The 17,683-nt window shown below is 40.0% G+C and overlaps 2 protein-coding genes across 2 annotated transcripts; both read left to right on the top strand.

Annotated features, from left to right (window-relative positions):
* Positions 1-1,663: 1,663 nt before the first annotated feature.
* gnpda1 (glucosamine-6-phosphate deaminase 1) lies at positions 1,664-6,888 on the top strand. Its single transcript, XM_072673579.1, has 7 exons — positions 1,664-1,724; positions 2,013-2,203; positions 2,317-2,418; positions 3,527-3,709; positions 3,830-4,014; positions 5,837-6,011; positions 6,685-6,888. The coding sequence occupies exons 2-7, from the start codon at positions 2,080-2,082 to the stop codon at positions 6,723-6,725; spliced, it is 810 nt and encodes a 269-aa protein (XP_072529680.1). The 5' UTR covers positions 1,664-1,724; positions 2,013-2,079; the 3' UTR covers positions 6,726-6,888.
* A 3,587-nt stretch (positions 6,889-10,475) lies between these two features.
* On the top strand, positions 10,476-17,231 carry ndfip1 (Nedd4 family interacting protein 1). The gene is made up of 8 exons (XM_072668250.1): positions 10,476-10,704; positions 13,558-13,642; positions 14,292-14,422; positions 14,510-14,597; positions 15,566-15,690; positions 15,848-15,914; positions 15,997-16,105; positions 16,251-17,231. Exons 1-7 carry the CDS (start codon positions 10,675-10,677, stop codon positions 16,101-16,103), a joined length of 633 nt encoding a protein of 210 aa, XP_072524351.1. The 5' UTR covers positions 10,476-10,674; the 3' UTR covers positions 16,104-16,105; positions 16,251-17,231.
* Positions 17,232-17,683: the final 452 nt, after the last annotated feature.

Here is a 17,683-nt window from a genome sequence, read left to right as displayed (position 1 = left end):
TTTGTGCAGGTGCCTTATTTCACAATGCTATATTGATTATTTAATATCAATTATATATATAATTTTTTTTTTTTTTACCTTATTCTGCGTTAACCGCCAACTTTTTAAGCCTCATTTGCTGATGTTAAATCTATAGATAACAGAATGCTGATTAATCTTTTAATCAAAAGTTTGTGAACTGAAATTGTGTCTGAACAAGCAAACTTTTAAGATGCCTGAAATTTGGAAATGTAGATTAAAATTACATCTTTAAATTGACTTTTGACCGGTAAGAATAACTGCACATTTCTGATAAATAAAATTCTAATTAAAATGACTGAAACTAGAATTAGCATTATGCTAAATGTTGTAAAACTAATTTATTGTCAGTTTTCACAAACAAGCAGCAAGTTGTGGGGGCTGCCTTATGAACCAGGCCTCATGACCCCATGGCCAGCCCTGTGCCTGAGGGGGGTATTTGCTAGGCTAAGGCAAATGGGTACCTGTGCTAAGCTAAAAGCTAACACTAGCTAACATCTCTCCAATGTCTGCCACCTCAGAACCAAATTGGACTATGTTGGCTAGCACTAGACCTCAGACTAGAGTTAACAGCCCACACCGCAGATGGGGAAGTGAAAAGCGCTGTGTGAGGAAGCTACCCGGGGAAACAAGCGGGTGTCCATGCAAGGCGGGTATCCAGTTAACCCTTAGCTGGTTGGCTAAAATCTCTTTAGCTAGCTAATAATGTTGTGCTATGCTATGTGGCTCCAGTAGGTGGTCACGCTGACGTAAACCAACCAATCAGAGAAGAGCTGGGTTTTTTCATAACAGGGTTGTAAATGGCTTGTGCAACCATGTATAAGCATTTTTCGCCCCTACCACACATATGTACTATTAATAATCAAATAACCTTTAAACCAGGGCTCAGTGAGGCACCCAAACTGTCACTGAATATCCAACTCTTAAATGATTGTATTATACATCCTGCTTAACATCAACCATTTTTATATATTTTTTGTACATTGTACTTTTCACTTTTCCGCTCATATAGCACACCACCTGCTCCCTTCTTTCCCATTTCTATTTTTGTTATGTATATACCTATATTATATAAAGAAATAGAGAGAGAAATAAATAAATAGACTTTACAATGGTGAAAAAAATTATTATTATTTTTATTAATTATTAATTAATTATTATTATTATTATTTTTCACTGACACAGAAAAACTAACCTGCTTTGATAATTAATCATAAAAAACAACTATGATATAAATAAATAAATTATATATATATTTTGAATTATATAAAAACTGATAATTTATCACAAAAAACAACAATAGTATAAAAATAAATTATATATATATTATTATATTATACAAAAACTGAACTGCTTTGATAATTGATTACGGAAAATAAAAATAGTATAAAAATAAATCAATACATTATTTATATCTATTATATTATATTATTTATTTTATACCATTGTTGTTTTCTGGGATCAATTATCAAAGCAGTTCAGTTTTTCTGTGTCAGTGAAAAACAGACTTTGGTTTGATCAGATTTTGATGGATTAAAAGCTTTAAAAACACACTTTCAGTCCAGAGGTGCTGACCGTGCAGTCCAGAGGCTCAGTCACACTTTCCTCCTCTTCCTCCTGAGGCTCTCCTCTTCCTGCAGGAGGTGGGGAATAAGCAGTCAGCTGATTCTGAGCTTCACCCACCACGAGTCATATGATCAGGTCTTGTGAGTCGCTGCTGTTGTAGTAGTAGGAGTAGTAATAGGAGGAGGAGTAGTGCTGCGTTTGGTGAAGTCTGGGTATCAGTGTATCTAGTGAACAGTGAGCGCGGTCGGTCGGTCTGTCTGTCTGTCTGTCTGTCTGTCTCTCGTTATTTCGGCACTGCATGTTTTCAGGAACATGTCCCTTCCTCCTCGAGTCCTCCTCCTCCTCCTACCTCTGATAAAGCCCTCTTCCGGCCACTCACAGTCACTTTTATGAGGCTAAAGTCTGGAGCCTGCTGTTCTGCATTTCAGCTCACGCTCGTGCCTACAGAGTCAGCCCAGTTCCCCTCCTCTGAAATAGCGAGACTGACCGGAAGCAATGAAGCTGATCATCCTCAGCGACTACGACGCAGCCAGCGAGTGGGCAGCCAAGTACATCAGAAACAAGATCATCCGCTTCAGCCCTGGACCTGACCGGTTCCTGACTTTGGGCCTTCCAACTGGTACTCGCTTCACACACTTCTCCCTGATTAGATCTCCGAGCTGTTAGAGCTACAGTAGTGAAGAGCACCCCTTGCCAATGCTTGCTCTCATTATTCTCTGCTTGGTGTTTTAGGGAGCACTCCTCTAGGATGCTATAAAAAACTGATAGAGTATTACAAGAAAGGAGAGATATCCTTCCAGTATGTGAAGACCTTCAACATGGACGAGTATGTGGGTAAGTGTCTCGACCTCACACTGTTGTCTGGTCATCCTGATGGAAAATAGCTGGTGAAGCTGGTTAATGCTTGATCAGCACAGGGTATGTTTACGGTACAGGTGGCACAGGTTCTGCGTGCCGCATAGCTCCAGGGCTTGAGGTTTTGGTTTTGTTCCTGGCTCCGGTTGCTGTCTGTGTGGAGTTTGGTGTGTTCACTGTGAGCCTCTGTCCTGCCTCCCTAAAAAAATAACAGCTAGGTAGGCGAATATGTCAACCAGCATGGTCAAGTTAGTTGACCATCATGCCCATCATGACCAAGCTATATTGATAACCAGCTGGCTGGCAGGGTATGTTGTCTGGATGACCAGCTTTTTCCAGCTCTGAAGGCCAGTAAGCTCTTGGCCTTCATGGGGTATGTTCATGTTTGAGATTGAGACCAACATGACTGGGCTAGTCACCCAGTATGACCAAACTGGTTGGACACAATGATCAGCATGTCCAGTCTAGTCGATCAGTATGACCAACTTGACCAACCTTTTAGATCTGGGATACAGGGCTCCCCAAATAGTGTAGCTACACTATATGTCCAAATGTTTGTGGACACCCCTTCTAATGAATGCATTCAGGTACTTTAAGTTGCGGCCATTGCTGACACAGATGTGCAAATACACACAAACACAACTTGTCTAGTCCCTGTAGGCACCATGGCTAATACCAGGTGTGGGTTAGAGGGGTATAAAGCCCCCCCATCATTGAGCTTTGGAGCAGTGCATTTCTATCCAAAACCTTGGGGATGAGATGGGGTGGTGATGCTCCAGTGTCCTGACCTGACTATTCCTCTTGTTGCTGAAGGCAGTGATCCAAAATCTAGTGACAGCCTTTTCTGGACAGTGGAGACAGTTACTCCAACAAAAGCAGGATCAACTCTTTTTCAGACGAAACAGTGAATGAGCAGGTGTCCGAATAGTTTTGTCCATATAGTGTATCTATATGTAACTTTTTGCAACTAACCGCGAAAGCCTCTGCACTGCTGTTTGATGGTGCATTGTGTCTGCTGTCGAAGTCAAATAGTCATTTGTCAAATATCATGATATATTTACAAGCCATAAATGCCATCTCTGTGTAGGACTCCCTAGAGATCATCCTGAAAGTTATCACTCCTTCATGTGGAATAACTTCTTCAAGCACATCGACATCCGGGCCGAGAACACGCACATACTGGACGGCAACGCTCCAGACCTACAGAAAGAATGTCAGAGCTTTGAGGATAAGATTAAAGCTGCTGGAGGAATTGATCTCTTCGTAGGTGGTAAGATTGCAGAGTGAACTGTGACCTCCTGTCATTTAGCTAAAGGTGACGCACTGTTTGGGTGTATGGTTTTTATGTGGCAGTGCTTTAAGATGTTAAGTGGTTGTGCTCATGTTGCAGGCATTGGACCTGATGGCCATATTGCTTTCAATGAGCCCGGCTCTAGCCTTGTGTCCCGAACCCGGGTGAAGACCTTGGCTATGGACACCATCCTGGCCAATGCTCGTTTCTTTGATGGAGATCTGTCTAAAGTCCCCACCATGGCTCTCACTGTAGGCGTCGGGACAGTGATGGATGCGCGGGAGGTACGTATCTAACACCAGGCTAGCGACATCTTCTGCTGCAGGCCTGTAACTTTCATCAACTCTCACAAGTGGGTGGATAATGTGGCAAACATATAACGTTTGACGTTTGGGATACAGTATGTATAATTATTTTTACCTTAACATTTGCAAAAATGCACTACTAAAGAATTAAAAGAAGAAAAATAAGAACAACCGGCTGACCACTCTGCTACTATTTACAGTGCAGCTTATGCAAATACACTGGTTGTTGTTGTTTACTGTTTGTAATGCTGCAATCACATAAGCAGTTTGCATCGTCTTGTGCAGTGGATACTGCCAAGATAGCCAATGTGCTGTCCATAAACAGAAAAAGTAAATGATTGTATTGGCATCTTGATACTGTCAAGAGCTCAGTGCTGTACATCCCGTCACAGCAAAAACGATGTGAAACTGCTATGGTGAAGTTGTGCTTAGCTTGGAGCTAACTTAGCCATTAGCAGGCTTGGTAACGCAGCTAACATAAGCATTAAAAACACAAAAAGTGACCCGAATTCTGGCATCTCATTATACTCACAACAGTGCAGCACCCCACCTGAATCGACCTGAAACTTAGGACATATTTAAGCACATCGCAAACGATACCTTTACAAGTGTTTATGCAACTTAGGCATGGACTGGATAAGAGTCTGCTTATACCTGCTATTAACATTTTGTATTCGGATAGCATCTGGATGAAAAACCTGTATCTCCGTTTTGTCCGTTTTTTTTTTTCGTTTTCCCCATGGTTTGAACCCTGTAGTTGATCTGTACACTGTGTAAATAACTCTGGATGAATGGACCAATATAAATGCTGTAAATTATTTGGAGTAAACTCTTCTTTACATTAATATCCATTTCAAGTTAAGAGCATTGGTGCCTTGTCCTGTAAAGTCCCCGTTTTGGAGATGGATGGTTTTCATTAGATTAAAATTAATCCACAGTGAGACCAGATAAGATCGAATTTCCAGTCTAAAAAAAAATAAAATAAGAAACCACATACTTAATTTCCCTTTTACTTCCTGTAAACAAGTTTCTCCTAAAACGGTCTTGCTCTGGGAGATTGTGAACAATTTGGAGAAACAGTGGGGATTCCAAAACGCAGTGGAACAATAGATGGTTCTTTCATGTAGAAGCCGAGATCCACAGTAAGCATTAAATGCGTATTATTAATATTAATTTAGTAAAATTTGTTTTTTTTTCTGCTGGCCTGAATGATTCTGATCACACTTTCTGTTTACACTTAAGTATTAAGTATCCGTCTCTTACTCAAACCACATTTGGAGGTGGTGATTCAATCGTAATCCAATCACAATGCGTTCTGGGGATGTTTACACCTGGATTGAGAATCTGAATGTGATCTGATCACCAAAAGGTGTAAATGGGCTCTAAAATCAGCTTGGTTTAATTTATTAATTTATTGTTTTTTTGTGTTCTGCGGCCCTCAGATGCAGTTTGTTTTCTCTGTTCTGAAAGAAACTATCAGCAAGTGTGAAGTTCTGGCCACTACACACATATCCACACGCATCCACATCCACAAAATTAATTTATGTCTGGAAATACTGATGATACACCAAATGCTCAGAAAAGTGTTTTGTGATATAATTTTTTAAGATGAGGAAAACGCATTATATTGCCCACCCTACTGTACATGTAATTTCTATTGCTGGACAACAGTGACAATTATATCTTTCTCTGCTCTCCTCACTGTTATGTTAAATAGTTTTGAAAGCTGCTTCTCTGTATAACTGCAGGCTGTCGAGACTCTGTCTCAGATTACATTATACTGTATTTTCATTTCTGTTAGGTGATGATCCTCATCACTGGTGCACACAAAGCATTTGCCCTGTATAAGGCCATAGAGGAGGGTGTGAACCACATGTGGACCGTCTCAGCGTTCCAGCAGCACCCCCAGACTGTGTTTGTGTGTGACGAGGACGCAACCCAAGAGCTGCGGGTCAAGACAGTGAAGTACTTCAAAGGTAACACACGGGATCATGTGTCCAGTGTTGCTCCTGTTGATTAATATGCCCACTAGGTTCAGTTTCTACCCTAAGCTTCATAGCTCTGATACTCAGATGCTCACCTTCAGTCACCATTAAATAAATAAAGTTTCTGAACGTATCTTAGTTTAACTTATCAAATGGAGAGTTGGCAGTACACTTTTGCCCCGCCCGACTCGCAACACTGGTCAAAAATATACACCTAAGAACTGGGTTTAGAGTTGGACATGAATCATGACTGGTTTTGGCACATAAAGCCACTGACTTTATTAACACCTATCAGAGGAAAATAAAAGAAATATGTGGACATGGTCCCTTTTAAAGCATTTATCAACATCAGACCCAATGGTGGCTTTAGAATTGGGCTCACTCATGTTTGTCAGTGAACAAAAAATATAATCAACATATTATGAATACATAAACCAAGAACATCAGTGAACGCAAACTTGCTCAATATATGACACTCCTTGACCCTCCTACATACAGCTCAAACAATACCCAGGAGCGCAATACCCAGTGACCTGCCCTGTTTTATATTAGAAGCTGCTTTTCTCTGTTACCCTAATGAGCTGATGAGACTTGAGCCTGGTAAGACCCAGTTGTGTTTTTAATCTTACTGTGTCTGTAATCTTCCTTTTTCTTTACTCTACAGGAATGATGCACGTTCACAATAAGCTGGTAGAGGAACCGTAGTGTCACAGGGTGAAATGTGAAGGACAAAGGACATTTTGGTGATTTAATTAGAAAATCTGATCTAAAACATCATTTTTTCACTTTTGTACTTGATAATTCAATGATTTGTATGTTGTATTTTGTATTTAAAATACTACATTTTAATAAAATCTTGTGAAGTTAAGTAATGTCATCCCCACCGTGACACAATGACACACATTTTTAATGACTTAAATAGATTCAATAATTTTAATAAATGAAGTTTAATTTTTAATGCTTGGACAAATACTGTGAAATGTTAGAGGGCTTTAGCGCTTGTGCATTAACACAAGGCTTTAATATCCAGTGTTCCTCCTGAATGTAATTCTATTCCCCTTGTCATGTGAGACTCTTCATTTTGTCTTTGGGTTCTCTTAAATATATTATATTTTATTTTATTTTATTTTATATATAATATATATATATATATTAGGGGAGGCCTTAAAACTGGTTTAAGGCCGGTCCTGTTTGTATAAAAGTACAAACCAGGAACAAACTTTTCAGGAGGAGTGATTAAGACCACTGCTCTACATTCATTGGTAGATCCTGCTTGTTCATTTGGCCTATAGTCAGCAAAACCGCTTCCCTCTCAGTCCCTGAAATGGTTGACATTTGCACTTGATTTCATAATTACAGACTAGTGCTCTCCCTAAACTACACCAAGCATAAAAAAGGGAAAGAAATCATTCATAAAAAAGTAATACAAGTAATAACAGTGAGTATTAGCTTATTACTACTGGCTGCATACTGAATAGGACTAAAAGGGTCACCCTACCGCTATAGTGGCAAGTACTGTTTCACAGTATTAGTCAGGAAAATGATCTAAATAACACTAGTGACTTTACAGATAAAGCTTTTATAAATAAAACCACCATTTACATTTAGATTTTTGAGTTTATGTTTTTAAAAAAAGGCAATCAAATTATTGTCTGTCCCATCCAAGGTCATTTTGTTCTGATAATAAACATTGTTTTACGTTTCATGTGGGTGCATGCATATATAATCCTCCTACCTCTCAGAAAATTCCCATTGTAGGTGAATTGGTTCAACTCCCAACATGCCCATAGGTGTGAGTGTTTGAGTGAATGGGAGAATGCGTGGCACCCTGTGATGGGCTGGCGTCCTGTCCAGAGAGTTTTCCTGCCTTGCACCCAAAGATTCCAGGTAGTCTCCGGACCTACTGTGACCCAGAAAAAAACACTCATAAGAAGATGAGATGAGGGTGCACATAAGTGCAATACATGTAGACCACCTGCCTAATGTCTAATAAGTCCCCCTTGTGCTGCCAGAACAGCTCTGACCATTTAAGACATGAACTCCACAAGACCTCTGATGGTGTCTTGTGGTATTTGGCACCAAGATGTTAGCAGCAGGGCCTTCAAGTCCTGTGAGGTGTGAGGTGGGGCCTCCAGAGGTCACATGAATGAGGTTTGTGGTTTGTTTACCGATTGTCTTTTCTTGGACCACATTTGGTAGATACTGACTACTGCATACCAGAAATCCCCACAAGCCTTGCCAGGTGTTTTGGAGATGCTCTGACCAAGTCCTCTTGCCATCGCAGTTGGGTTCTTGTCAAAGTGGCCCACATTCAAACACCAATGTTTGAAACCTCACCTGCTAATGTTAATGTGCTAATGTTATGGCTAATCTTTCCAGAGAGTCAATATTGCAATTCACTTTTTGAGCACTTATTAATAGTAATAAGCCTTAAAAGTCATGTAAAATAAAAAAAAAGTAGTTCAGCTCCTCCTATGTTTTAGAATGAGGACATGTTGAATTGAACAGACCATATTATATTTGAATTAAGATTTTTAAGGTGTCTTGTGAAATAAAGGTTAAAATGAAATAATTAACCGATAAGTTGATACTGTTGAGGGCGTAGTGTCGCACACCTAGTCTCAGCAATACAGTGCACAACTGCCATGACAGTAAAAACACATGAGCATAAACTCGTGAGCATAATTATGCCATGTCAGCATAAACTCACCGCTGTACAGTACGCTGAGTTTTAGTATCCTAATTATATGAATCACGTAGCCGCTACAGTACAGCGTGGTACACTGAGATTAAGTGTAAAACTGCATACATAGCCTTACTGCTGTTGGAGATTAGTGTGTTCAGTTGAGGAGCTAATTTAGCAGTTAGCTTGCTTGGTAACTCTGTAACTCAGTAAAATCACAGAAAGATGGGAATTCAGTCTCCTGACAGACTGGGTGTACATATATATATATATATATATATGTGTGTGTGTGTGTGTGTGTGTGTGTGTGTGGGTGTGTGTGTGTGTGTGTTTAAAAATGAAATAAAACAGCAATAATCTAAATAATTGATTGATTGATGATGACTTTTTAATGGTCACATCATGTTTAGGTGAGTGAAGATCCTGGATGCCTAGGCCCTCACACCACACTACTGGATGCACAACACACATTCTCACACACACACACAACAGAAGTACAGACAGAATGCACATAATCATAAACACCGTGGTTCAGTATCGTACACACTGTAACATGTGGTACAATAATTAATAATTGGTTCTGGTTGTTGGAAATGGCTCAGTACTCTATGGCAATGGCCTTACAAAAACAGAACCCTGTTGTAAAGACTAGTCCAGGCTTATCGGTTGTATAATAAGCCGTGGTTTAATCTTTGTACTGAGCTGTAAAGGCACAGGGTGAATAGTGACAGGAATTCTGGCTCTGTTCAGTGAGTCAGATCAATCGACTCACCAACAAGCTTCGACTCTTTATTCTTCATTCAGTAGATTTTTTTTTTTATATTAGAGAAGTTTCTAATCATTTGTGTTGGATGTAGCTGTAAATCATTCCGCTATACAGAAAAAGGCAGATTGACATAAGGCAGATTTCACTGAATCCAGTTTCACTGAGTGCATTTGGATCAAAGTTGAACAACATGTAAAGGACAGGGAGTGTGCTAATCATAGGAACTACTGAGGGACACTAGGAAACCAGGCCAAAGATCACATGAGACAAAGCCAGCAACAGAATCAGAGATGAACTAACACCACAAGAAAGAGGTGTTGGGGACAATGAGGGGGGCAGTGATCGAGGAGAGGGGTCCTGTGGCGCAGCTACAAAATAAAGAGCCATTTGCAGCTACAGTGACGATCTCTTAGGCCCTTATGTTTTCTCCTCTTTTTCTGGCAGACGTATGTCCAAATGTGGACCTCGCATAGCACCGATATTGAAGTAACACACAATTATGACATACTTTGGCAAAATTGCGTTGCAAGAAAGTATTTTTTCCTATAACTCAATTATCCAATTCTCAACCAGTTGCCTCCACTACAGTGCTGGGAGGGTGAAGAAGGCTACTTGCTTCCACCAAGTGACGTAAAGTGAGCCTCTCGTCTCCCCCTCCTCTTTTTTTTTTTTTTTTATTACCTACTGCAAGATACTACACCTAGGATTTTCACTTAACTTCTGTGTTAATGTGACCCAACAGTAAAATCATTTGACTTCATTTGAAATGAAAAAGTTGCATTGTGTCATTCTGTAATAGTTTTTATTTATATATATTTTATTTATATATTTAACAATAACAATATAGTAAATCATTAGGTCGAGATTAAGTAAATTCATTACATACAGCCTGAAACAGTCGCTGAAAAAAAAAAAATCCCCATGTATAAAAACAGTGATTCAGTGGGAATCGACTCCTAATGTTTACCTAGGAGTGAGTCAGTTCTGAGAGCCGACTCGCTCTGAGCGACTCGTCGCTGGCAGACTGAGCATGAGCAGTGGGGTCATGGCTGTAGGGCTTTAGCTCCATTTAACCAGAGCAGCGACTTTACTGGCGCCCCAGTAGAGCACCTTAAACCCAGAGACAGAGAGAGACAACCCCGCAGAGATCACCAGTCCGATAGATAATCGTATGAATTAAGAGGTCGAAGCAGACGAACCGAAGTATGGCTGAGCAAAGAAGCGGATATCGGCAGGTAAGGATCAGGCTGGCTAGCTTGCTTGCTAGCTATCTGACTCGCTTGACGTTAGCTCGCTCTCTTGTTCGTCTCGATAGCGGATTTAAATGATTTCCAGTGGGCTTGTGTTATGAAATATGACATTAACAGTAATTCAGCTGAACACACTTGACCGATCTCTGGGTCTCCGGGCTCAGACATGGGCTGAACCGCTCCTGGTTTAACATCGACACAGGGCGAGGAAATTAGCCTAGTTAGCCTGACTAGCTAGCGCTAACTAGCTAGATAGCAACATTAGTGGCTTTTATTGAGCGGCTTGGCCTAACTAGCTGATTCATCAACTCCAGAGGGTTAATGAGTACGTGTTCATTTTTTTGTAAAGTTGCTGACATGAAGTGTAAGGATTACATATCCGATCAGTCTTCATGTAGCAATGCTAGCACTAGCTAGCTAATGTTCCCCTCGGCCTTAGCTAGCTAGTTGAAAACAAACCGCTGACTAGCCTCCCGTTCACTTCCTAGTGATGGTGGCTGCTTTCTAGTAGAGCAGCACTGATGCACTGACTGCTACTGCACTTAATTACAGAAGAGGAGAAGTGTATGAATAATCTAATAATAAAATCACAGAAAGCAGGAGTGTTTAATATTAGCCTGGAGTCTGATAGAGGTGAAGCTCCCAGCCTCGTTCGACGGTCAGAGGGGTTAAAGCTTTATTCTTCAGTGTAGCACAGCACTTAAGAGGTTAATAAAATATGGACCTACATGCTCCTCATAAATGCTTAGGAATATCTTTAAAAATATGTAGCTGTATATTGGAGAGGTGTAGTTTACAGACCATACATGTTTTTGATTGACATTTAAATACATCCATACAATCAATGTAGGCCTTATTGACATTGTGTGAGTCTAGCTGTTTTTTTATATTGTCAAAAGTTCACGATGAATGGGCCCAATAGAAATACCACACTATGACAAATGAAAGGAATGAAATCTGACTTTCAGACTTTCATTGAAAGTTAAGAAGGTTTTTTGTAAAGTTTGTTATTTTGGAGACTTTTGAACCATATCTACAATTAATGTTGGACACAGATGGAATTTGGCTTTCACTTTTATCCCATCCGTGCAGTGAACACACACACGCACACACACACGCACACACACACACACAAACCAGTGAAACGCACACAGTGGACAGTGAGCACACATGCCCGGAGCGGTGGGCATCCATTGCTGCGACACCCGGGGAGCAGAGAGGGTGCCCAGGTATCGAACCCACAACCCTTGTCATCTATAGCCCGGAGCTCTAACCGCTGAGCCTTTTCTATCGTCTGTGCTCGCATATGTTGTTATATGGGTGAAATGTATGTTCCATATTTGAAAGTGGCCAATTTTAAACAAGCTATGTGTCACATGTGTTTCAGTGTGTGACATGTTGGATATGAGGAAGTTCAATAACTTGGTGACGCATTTCTGTAAAATCTGTTTATTGCCATACAGGCTATTCTGTATAGGAATAGAGGCTGTTGGGTAACTTTGTATAGCTTTAATGTAAAAGTAGTATGGAAAACCCCATTTTATTTCTCATATTTGCATAAACAAACAAACAAACAAACAAACAAAAAACTCAATTTCTAATCTTTACAGACTGTGAAACTAAAAGGTGTAATGTGATACATTTAAGGTTTACTTGAAAAGTCAGAACAGGTACACTAAAAGATAAAACCAGGAGCTGAACAGACTTTTAAATCCAAAAACTTTCAGCTTTGCATTAAATACCAAAGTAATAAAAATTCAATCAAGTATCAGGACGTCCTAGGAGAAAACACTGTTTCTGTGTGGAAACTAAAGCTTGGGCATTATTGGACCTTCCAACAGGACAATTATCCACCTAGACATGGTTTCAGAAGAAGTCCTGGAAGATTCTGGAGCAGCCATCAGTCACCTGATTCGAACCCCATAGAAAAATCCCAGCAAACCCAAGAACATTAGTGATCTGGAGGCCGTTGGCCCATGAGGAAAGGGCTAGGATTTCTCAGGAACGCTGCCAGAAGCTGGTGTCTGGCTGTGCATGAATAGATCTGAGACTCCAGTCATCATTAAAAGTGGTATTTTGTGTTGAATTTGGAGCAAATGGTTATTTGCTATGGAGGGTGAGATCACCACGCAGCTGTGTAAGAAGGAAACCTGACTGTGGTGCCATAACAGTCCTTCAAACCAGCAAACCAATGGATAAGCACAAACCAGTATTTACAGCTTCAGATTTCAGTGACCAGAATGAAAGTGAGGGCCAGAGAGAGCTGGGCAGATTAGAAAATGACTAAGAGAGAAACATAAGGACAGCTCAGATGGTAAGGAAATGGACAATGGCCGAGAGGACACTTGTGGAGCAGTAGAAATGTTTGTGTGTTTTATAGGTTAGGCTTATTTTTAGAAGTGTGTATGTGGTGCTTTTACAATGGTAGGCTGTACGGCCAACGGTTACGGCCTTCTGAGGCTGATCTTTTAAACTCTAAACTCAAATAAGGAAAAAAAGGCAGCGTGGACAGCGTCAGTCAGCAGAGATGGCGTCAGAGGAACACCCCTTGTGCTCTTTTTAGAAATGCGTGTGATTTTTCCCCCCCATCAGTGGTCTTTATCACTTCGGTTGTGGACAGTTGTGCAGTTCAACCTGGCATCTTGCCACCTGGATACACCCAAAACTGCGGCATACATAATTGGAACTTCCAAGGCCTAAGAGTGGTCACACTGACTCACAGCATAAATAGCCCAATGTGAGCAAAGCAATCCCGGCGTTGTGGGAGTGGGGGCGTGAAGGTGGGGCAGGCTAAAATGTGTGTATTCTGCATGTTGAGCTCTGTTGTTTCATCTGCAGTTGACTAATGAGGAGGAGACACCTGAGGTGCCCCAGGAGGCGAATGATGCGCCCCCACCATACAACAGTATTGCAGCAGATGCAGGTAAAGCCAGATTTTAACACTCTTAAAAATAAAGGTGCTTCTTGAAGCAGAATGTCAAGATTCTTCAGTCACACACACCTCTGTTTGACATTTCTTTAGGGGGGGAAAAGTGGTTCTTCTGTAGCATTCTTCAGATTTATTGAGCTCTTTACATTCACACTGATTTGAAAGGATGCAACGATTCCAGTGGAGTGTAAAAATGTAAAGCTGCTCTTTTCTGGGTGTATCTCATTTACTGTCTTTGTGGATGCCTGCACACCCTTGCTTAAAGGCTTTTGTGGCTTTAAGTTGAAACAGTGGTTCTCAGCTCTGGTCCCGGAGAGCCTCTCATCCCTGTGCAATTCGTTTTTTTCTGATCCAGCACACCTGACTAATGAATCAGTTTATTCATTGTAGGGTGTGTTGTAGGGTGGTGTGTTAAAGAAGGAAAACGCACAAATGTGCAAGAGCAAGGTTGAGAACCTGTGTTGGAGAACTGTCTTGAAATTCATGTTTTATTTTTGCTTTTTGAGCAATATTACTAATATTTATACAAACAACCTTTGTCTGGCCTTTAGGCTGAATCCCGAAAAATATCGGAATACATTTTTATGTTTACCCCTCGAGAGGAATACATCAACTCAGACTAATATCCTCTTCTCCTCTACAGCTTTCTTTGACTACAAAGAAGAAGGGAATTACCCCAAACCTCCTTCATACAATGTTGCAACATCTTTACCATCATACGATGAAGCAGAGCGAACCAAGGCGGAGTCCAACGTTCCTCTCGTCGCACCAAGAGTGAGGAATTACTGTCCGTTTTTGCTTTTTGTGCCAGAAACCTTTTCACACTCTCACATAATCCTCTCAAACCCTGTCTCTTCATAGGATGAGGATTTTGTTTCCAGAGACGACTTTGACGATGTCGATCAACTGCGAGTCGGGAATGATGGCATATTCATGCTAACCTTTTTCAGTAAGAGAGAAGAATGTATTTATCCCTGACCTACTAGAGAATTGATGACGGGAAGCAAGGCTGTCACTTTTGATTAGTTTTAGTAATTAATTTTAGTAAACTACATTTGTTTGCTATTTCTTTAATAATTTGTATGTATTTATTTATTTGTTTATTTCTAACTTGTGCTGTATTGATGCCAGAGCTTAAATACAGTATCAGCAGTAGACACTGATACTGTGAAGCAGTTTATGATCTAGGCTATGTGTCAATGTTTTAGGATTGTTTCAAGCTTGCCACAAGCAGTAGCCAAAAACGCCCCCTGCAGAATCTGAAAAGGCAGTGTTTGGAGGGATGACTGACCTGTTAAACAACAATGCTGTGCAAGAATCTGCACAAACTGATGGAACAGTAGCCTACGATTTGCATGCTTGCCCAGTTTTTGGTTTTAAAAATGTTTAATTCTCTTCATTGAAGCTTAGTACTTTTAAGCATACTGTACAGACTAACTGAATGCTGACTTGCTGCAGTACTGCTGAAGTACTTTTTTCTTTTTCTTTTTTTATTGGTCTGCAATAAAGCCATGGTTTGAAGCTCATTACTGTTAACTGTATCAATATTGGTATTCTGTATCTGTTGATACTTGAGCATGAGGTATTGGAAGGAAAAGAGTGATCTTGGTGCTTCCCTAGCTTTTACAAAAAAGAGAAAATTGAACGTAGGCTCAACCGATCAGTAACAACATTCATAGCACTTCACAGATTTCTAAACATCCTATTGAGAATACCTGTGCCTATAATGTCAGATCGGTCTGTCAGACCCATTCATTAGGAAAGTAACTAAATTATGATTAAATTAGAGTAATTATGACCGCCAATACACTAAGGCCTTCTCTTCTCCAAGCAGCGGTTTGTTGTTGATGTGTTTGACCTCCTCACAAGACCATCTAATATTTTATTGTGTTTATTTTTATTTATTTATTTAATTAGTGGCGTTCCTTTTCAACTGGATCGGCTTCTTCTTGTCCTTCTGCCTCACCACTTCAGCAGCAGGGCGCTACGGGGCCGTCTCTGGGTTTGGGCTGTCCTTGGTTAAATGGGTCCTGATTGTCAGGGTAAGACCATAAGCTTTCTGTTAATAAAATGGCAGTTGTGAGGAGTATCACAGAAACGCAGTCTGTGCTGACCTGGTCCAAATGAATCACAGACATTAAAATTGTCTGTAAAGTCAATAACTTTCTTTTGTTTACTGTTTGAACTATTTCCGTACAGTTTTCCACATACTTTCCTGGATACTTTGACGGGCAGTACTGGCTGTGGTGGGTTTTTCTGGTCGTAGGTAAGTGTTTATTTAGCAGCAGTCCTTTTCCAAATCCGACTGTGCCTTGTGCAATACTAAGTGTTAATCCCTTTTTAAACAGGATTCCTGCTGTTCTTCAGAGGATTTGTTAACTACTCTCGAGTGCGCAACATGGCTGATCATTCCTTCTCCACCCTTCCTCGAACCAGAGTGCTTTTTATCTATTGAAGGTAAATCTATCATGACATGGTTATTCCGGATTGTGACTGTTCGTTTCAGTAGATATGTGAATTGTGGTCACCACAGACTTTTTAATAATTTTGTGTGTTTCTGCTGCTCTCTTAACCCAGTGCTCTTGTTTGTGTGTGTGTGTAGATCTTGCACCTCAGGACTATTACGACTTCAACAAAATGGCAAAACTCGAGCTTCAAATTTCAGGACTTAAAGTGGCGAAAAGAAGAATATAGCTGCTTTAAACATTTATGTACTGCTAGAAAAGAATTAAAGGTTTAGGTACTCTTCTGTACATTTACAAGGATGTTAATAGTCCTCCAATCATGTATTTATCAGCAACTAATATCCAGTGCAATCTGCCGTCGCAACATTAACGCATTCTCTTTTGCTAATGTTTCTTAAGTAGCATACACCGAAGATTATAATATTCAGCCAGGAAATAAGACTCTTAATTCCTTACAAAATTCACAACGTACCCAGTTAATAGTTTGGGTGATGCAATGGGCATGTTTAGTTTTCTCATAAACAGTGCTGGGGAAATTTTAGTTTTACTTTGTGAGTAAGTATTGTAACCAAACTTTTCTTCTTTTTTTGTGAATTACGAAGAGTAGATGTGTTAGGAACAGTGTAATATCAGTTGTTATTTACACATGCACTTTGAAGATACATTGAAGGTAGAGCAACAGCCAATTTTAAAGTCAGGGAAATATTAGGCCTTATGCAAATATATATTATATATAATATGAGAATGATTAGTCTTTCTCTAATGGGTGTGATTATATAAAATGGTTTTGCTATTATTATTATTATCATCATCATCATCATCATCATTATCAGGACCAAAAAAAAGTCAAGAGCAGATGCAAAGCGTTTCAATATACTGATCTAATTTAACGTTCAGTGAAAGACCTGAACGTCTGACTATTTCTTCAGTGATCTGTGTTGCAGTAAGTTATGATGCCAAAGTAGCAGTAGTTAAACCACTGACTTGTTGATTTTCTTAATAAAGATTTTAGTGAAAGGCATGTTAATGAAATGGTTCAGCACAATGTGATCTATTGTGATTTGTATGTTTACACTTGTGCAAAGTAACTTTTAATAAAGATTGCTTCTATAGTGAGATCGCAAGTGGTCTGTGATTCTCTGGGAAGGAAGTCCTTTATGGATCTGCTTAACGTGAAGGCTTTGATTATACTTTGGAGGAAACAAAAGTCTTTAAAAGGGCATTAATCAGTCTTTCATGACCAATTTAAATCAACGTTCTTGTTTTCCTTTTTTTCCCCCACTTTTACCACATGAAACCTTCATATTTTTGAACTGCTGCTAATGCAACATGACTGGACGGCTCAACATGCTTGCAAGCGAACACTAACTGCTAGTTGTGTCAATCGCTCAGTCGCTATTTGTGAATTGTTCAAACACCTTTAACTAACAACCTGATCGAAAAATGATCTGATCCGAGCCAAACCCAGTGAGTTTTGTGTTCTGGTGCGTCACTATTGAAAAGTGTTCTGACTCGGTTGTGACCCAGTGCTGAAGGCAGCCTACAATATAAGGCATTTATGTTGTTGGCA

Source organism: Salminus brasiliensis, chromosome 2, assembly GCF_030463535.1.
Source record: "Salminus brasiliensis chromosome 2, fSalBra1.hap2, whole genome shotgun sequence".
NCBI classification, from domain to species: domain Eukaryota; kingdom Metazoa; phylum Chordata; class Actinopteri; order Characiformes; family Bryconidae; genus Salminus; species Salminus brasiliensis.
This window is presented reverse-complemented; position numbering and strand designations above follow the sequence as displayed.

Coding starts and splice junctions, on each gene's coding strand:
- gnpda1 (XM_072673579.1), top strand. CDS start 2,080: ATGAAGCTGATCATCCTCAGCGACTACGACGCAGCCAGCGAGTGGGCA. Junction 2,419..3,526: donor CAACATGGACGAGTATGTGG/GTAAGTGTCTCG, acceptor ATCTCTGTGTAG/GACTCCCTAGAGATCATCCT. Junction 6,012..6,684: donor GACAGTGAAGTACTTCAAAG/GTAACACACGGG, acceptor TTTACTCTACAG/GAATGATGCACGTTCACAAT.
- ndfip1 (XM_072668250.1), top strand. CDS start 10,675: ATGGCTGAGCAAAGAAGCGGATATCGGCAG. Junction 13,643..14,291: donor CAGTATTGCAGCAGATGCAG/GTAAAGCCAGAT, acceptor TCTCCTCTACAG/CTTTCTTTGACTACAAAGAA. Junction 14,598..15,565: donor ATTCATGCTAACCTTTTTCA/GTAAGAGAGAAG, acceptor TTATTTAATTAG/TGGCGTTCCTTTTCAACTGG.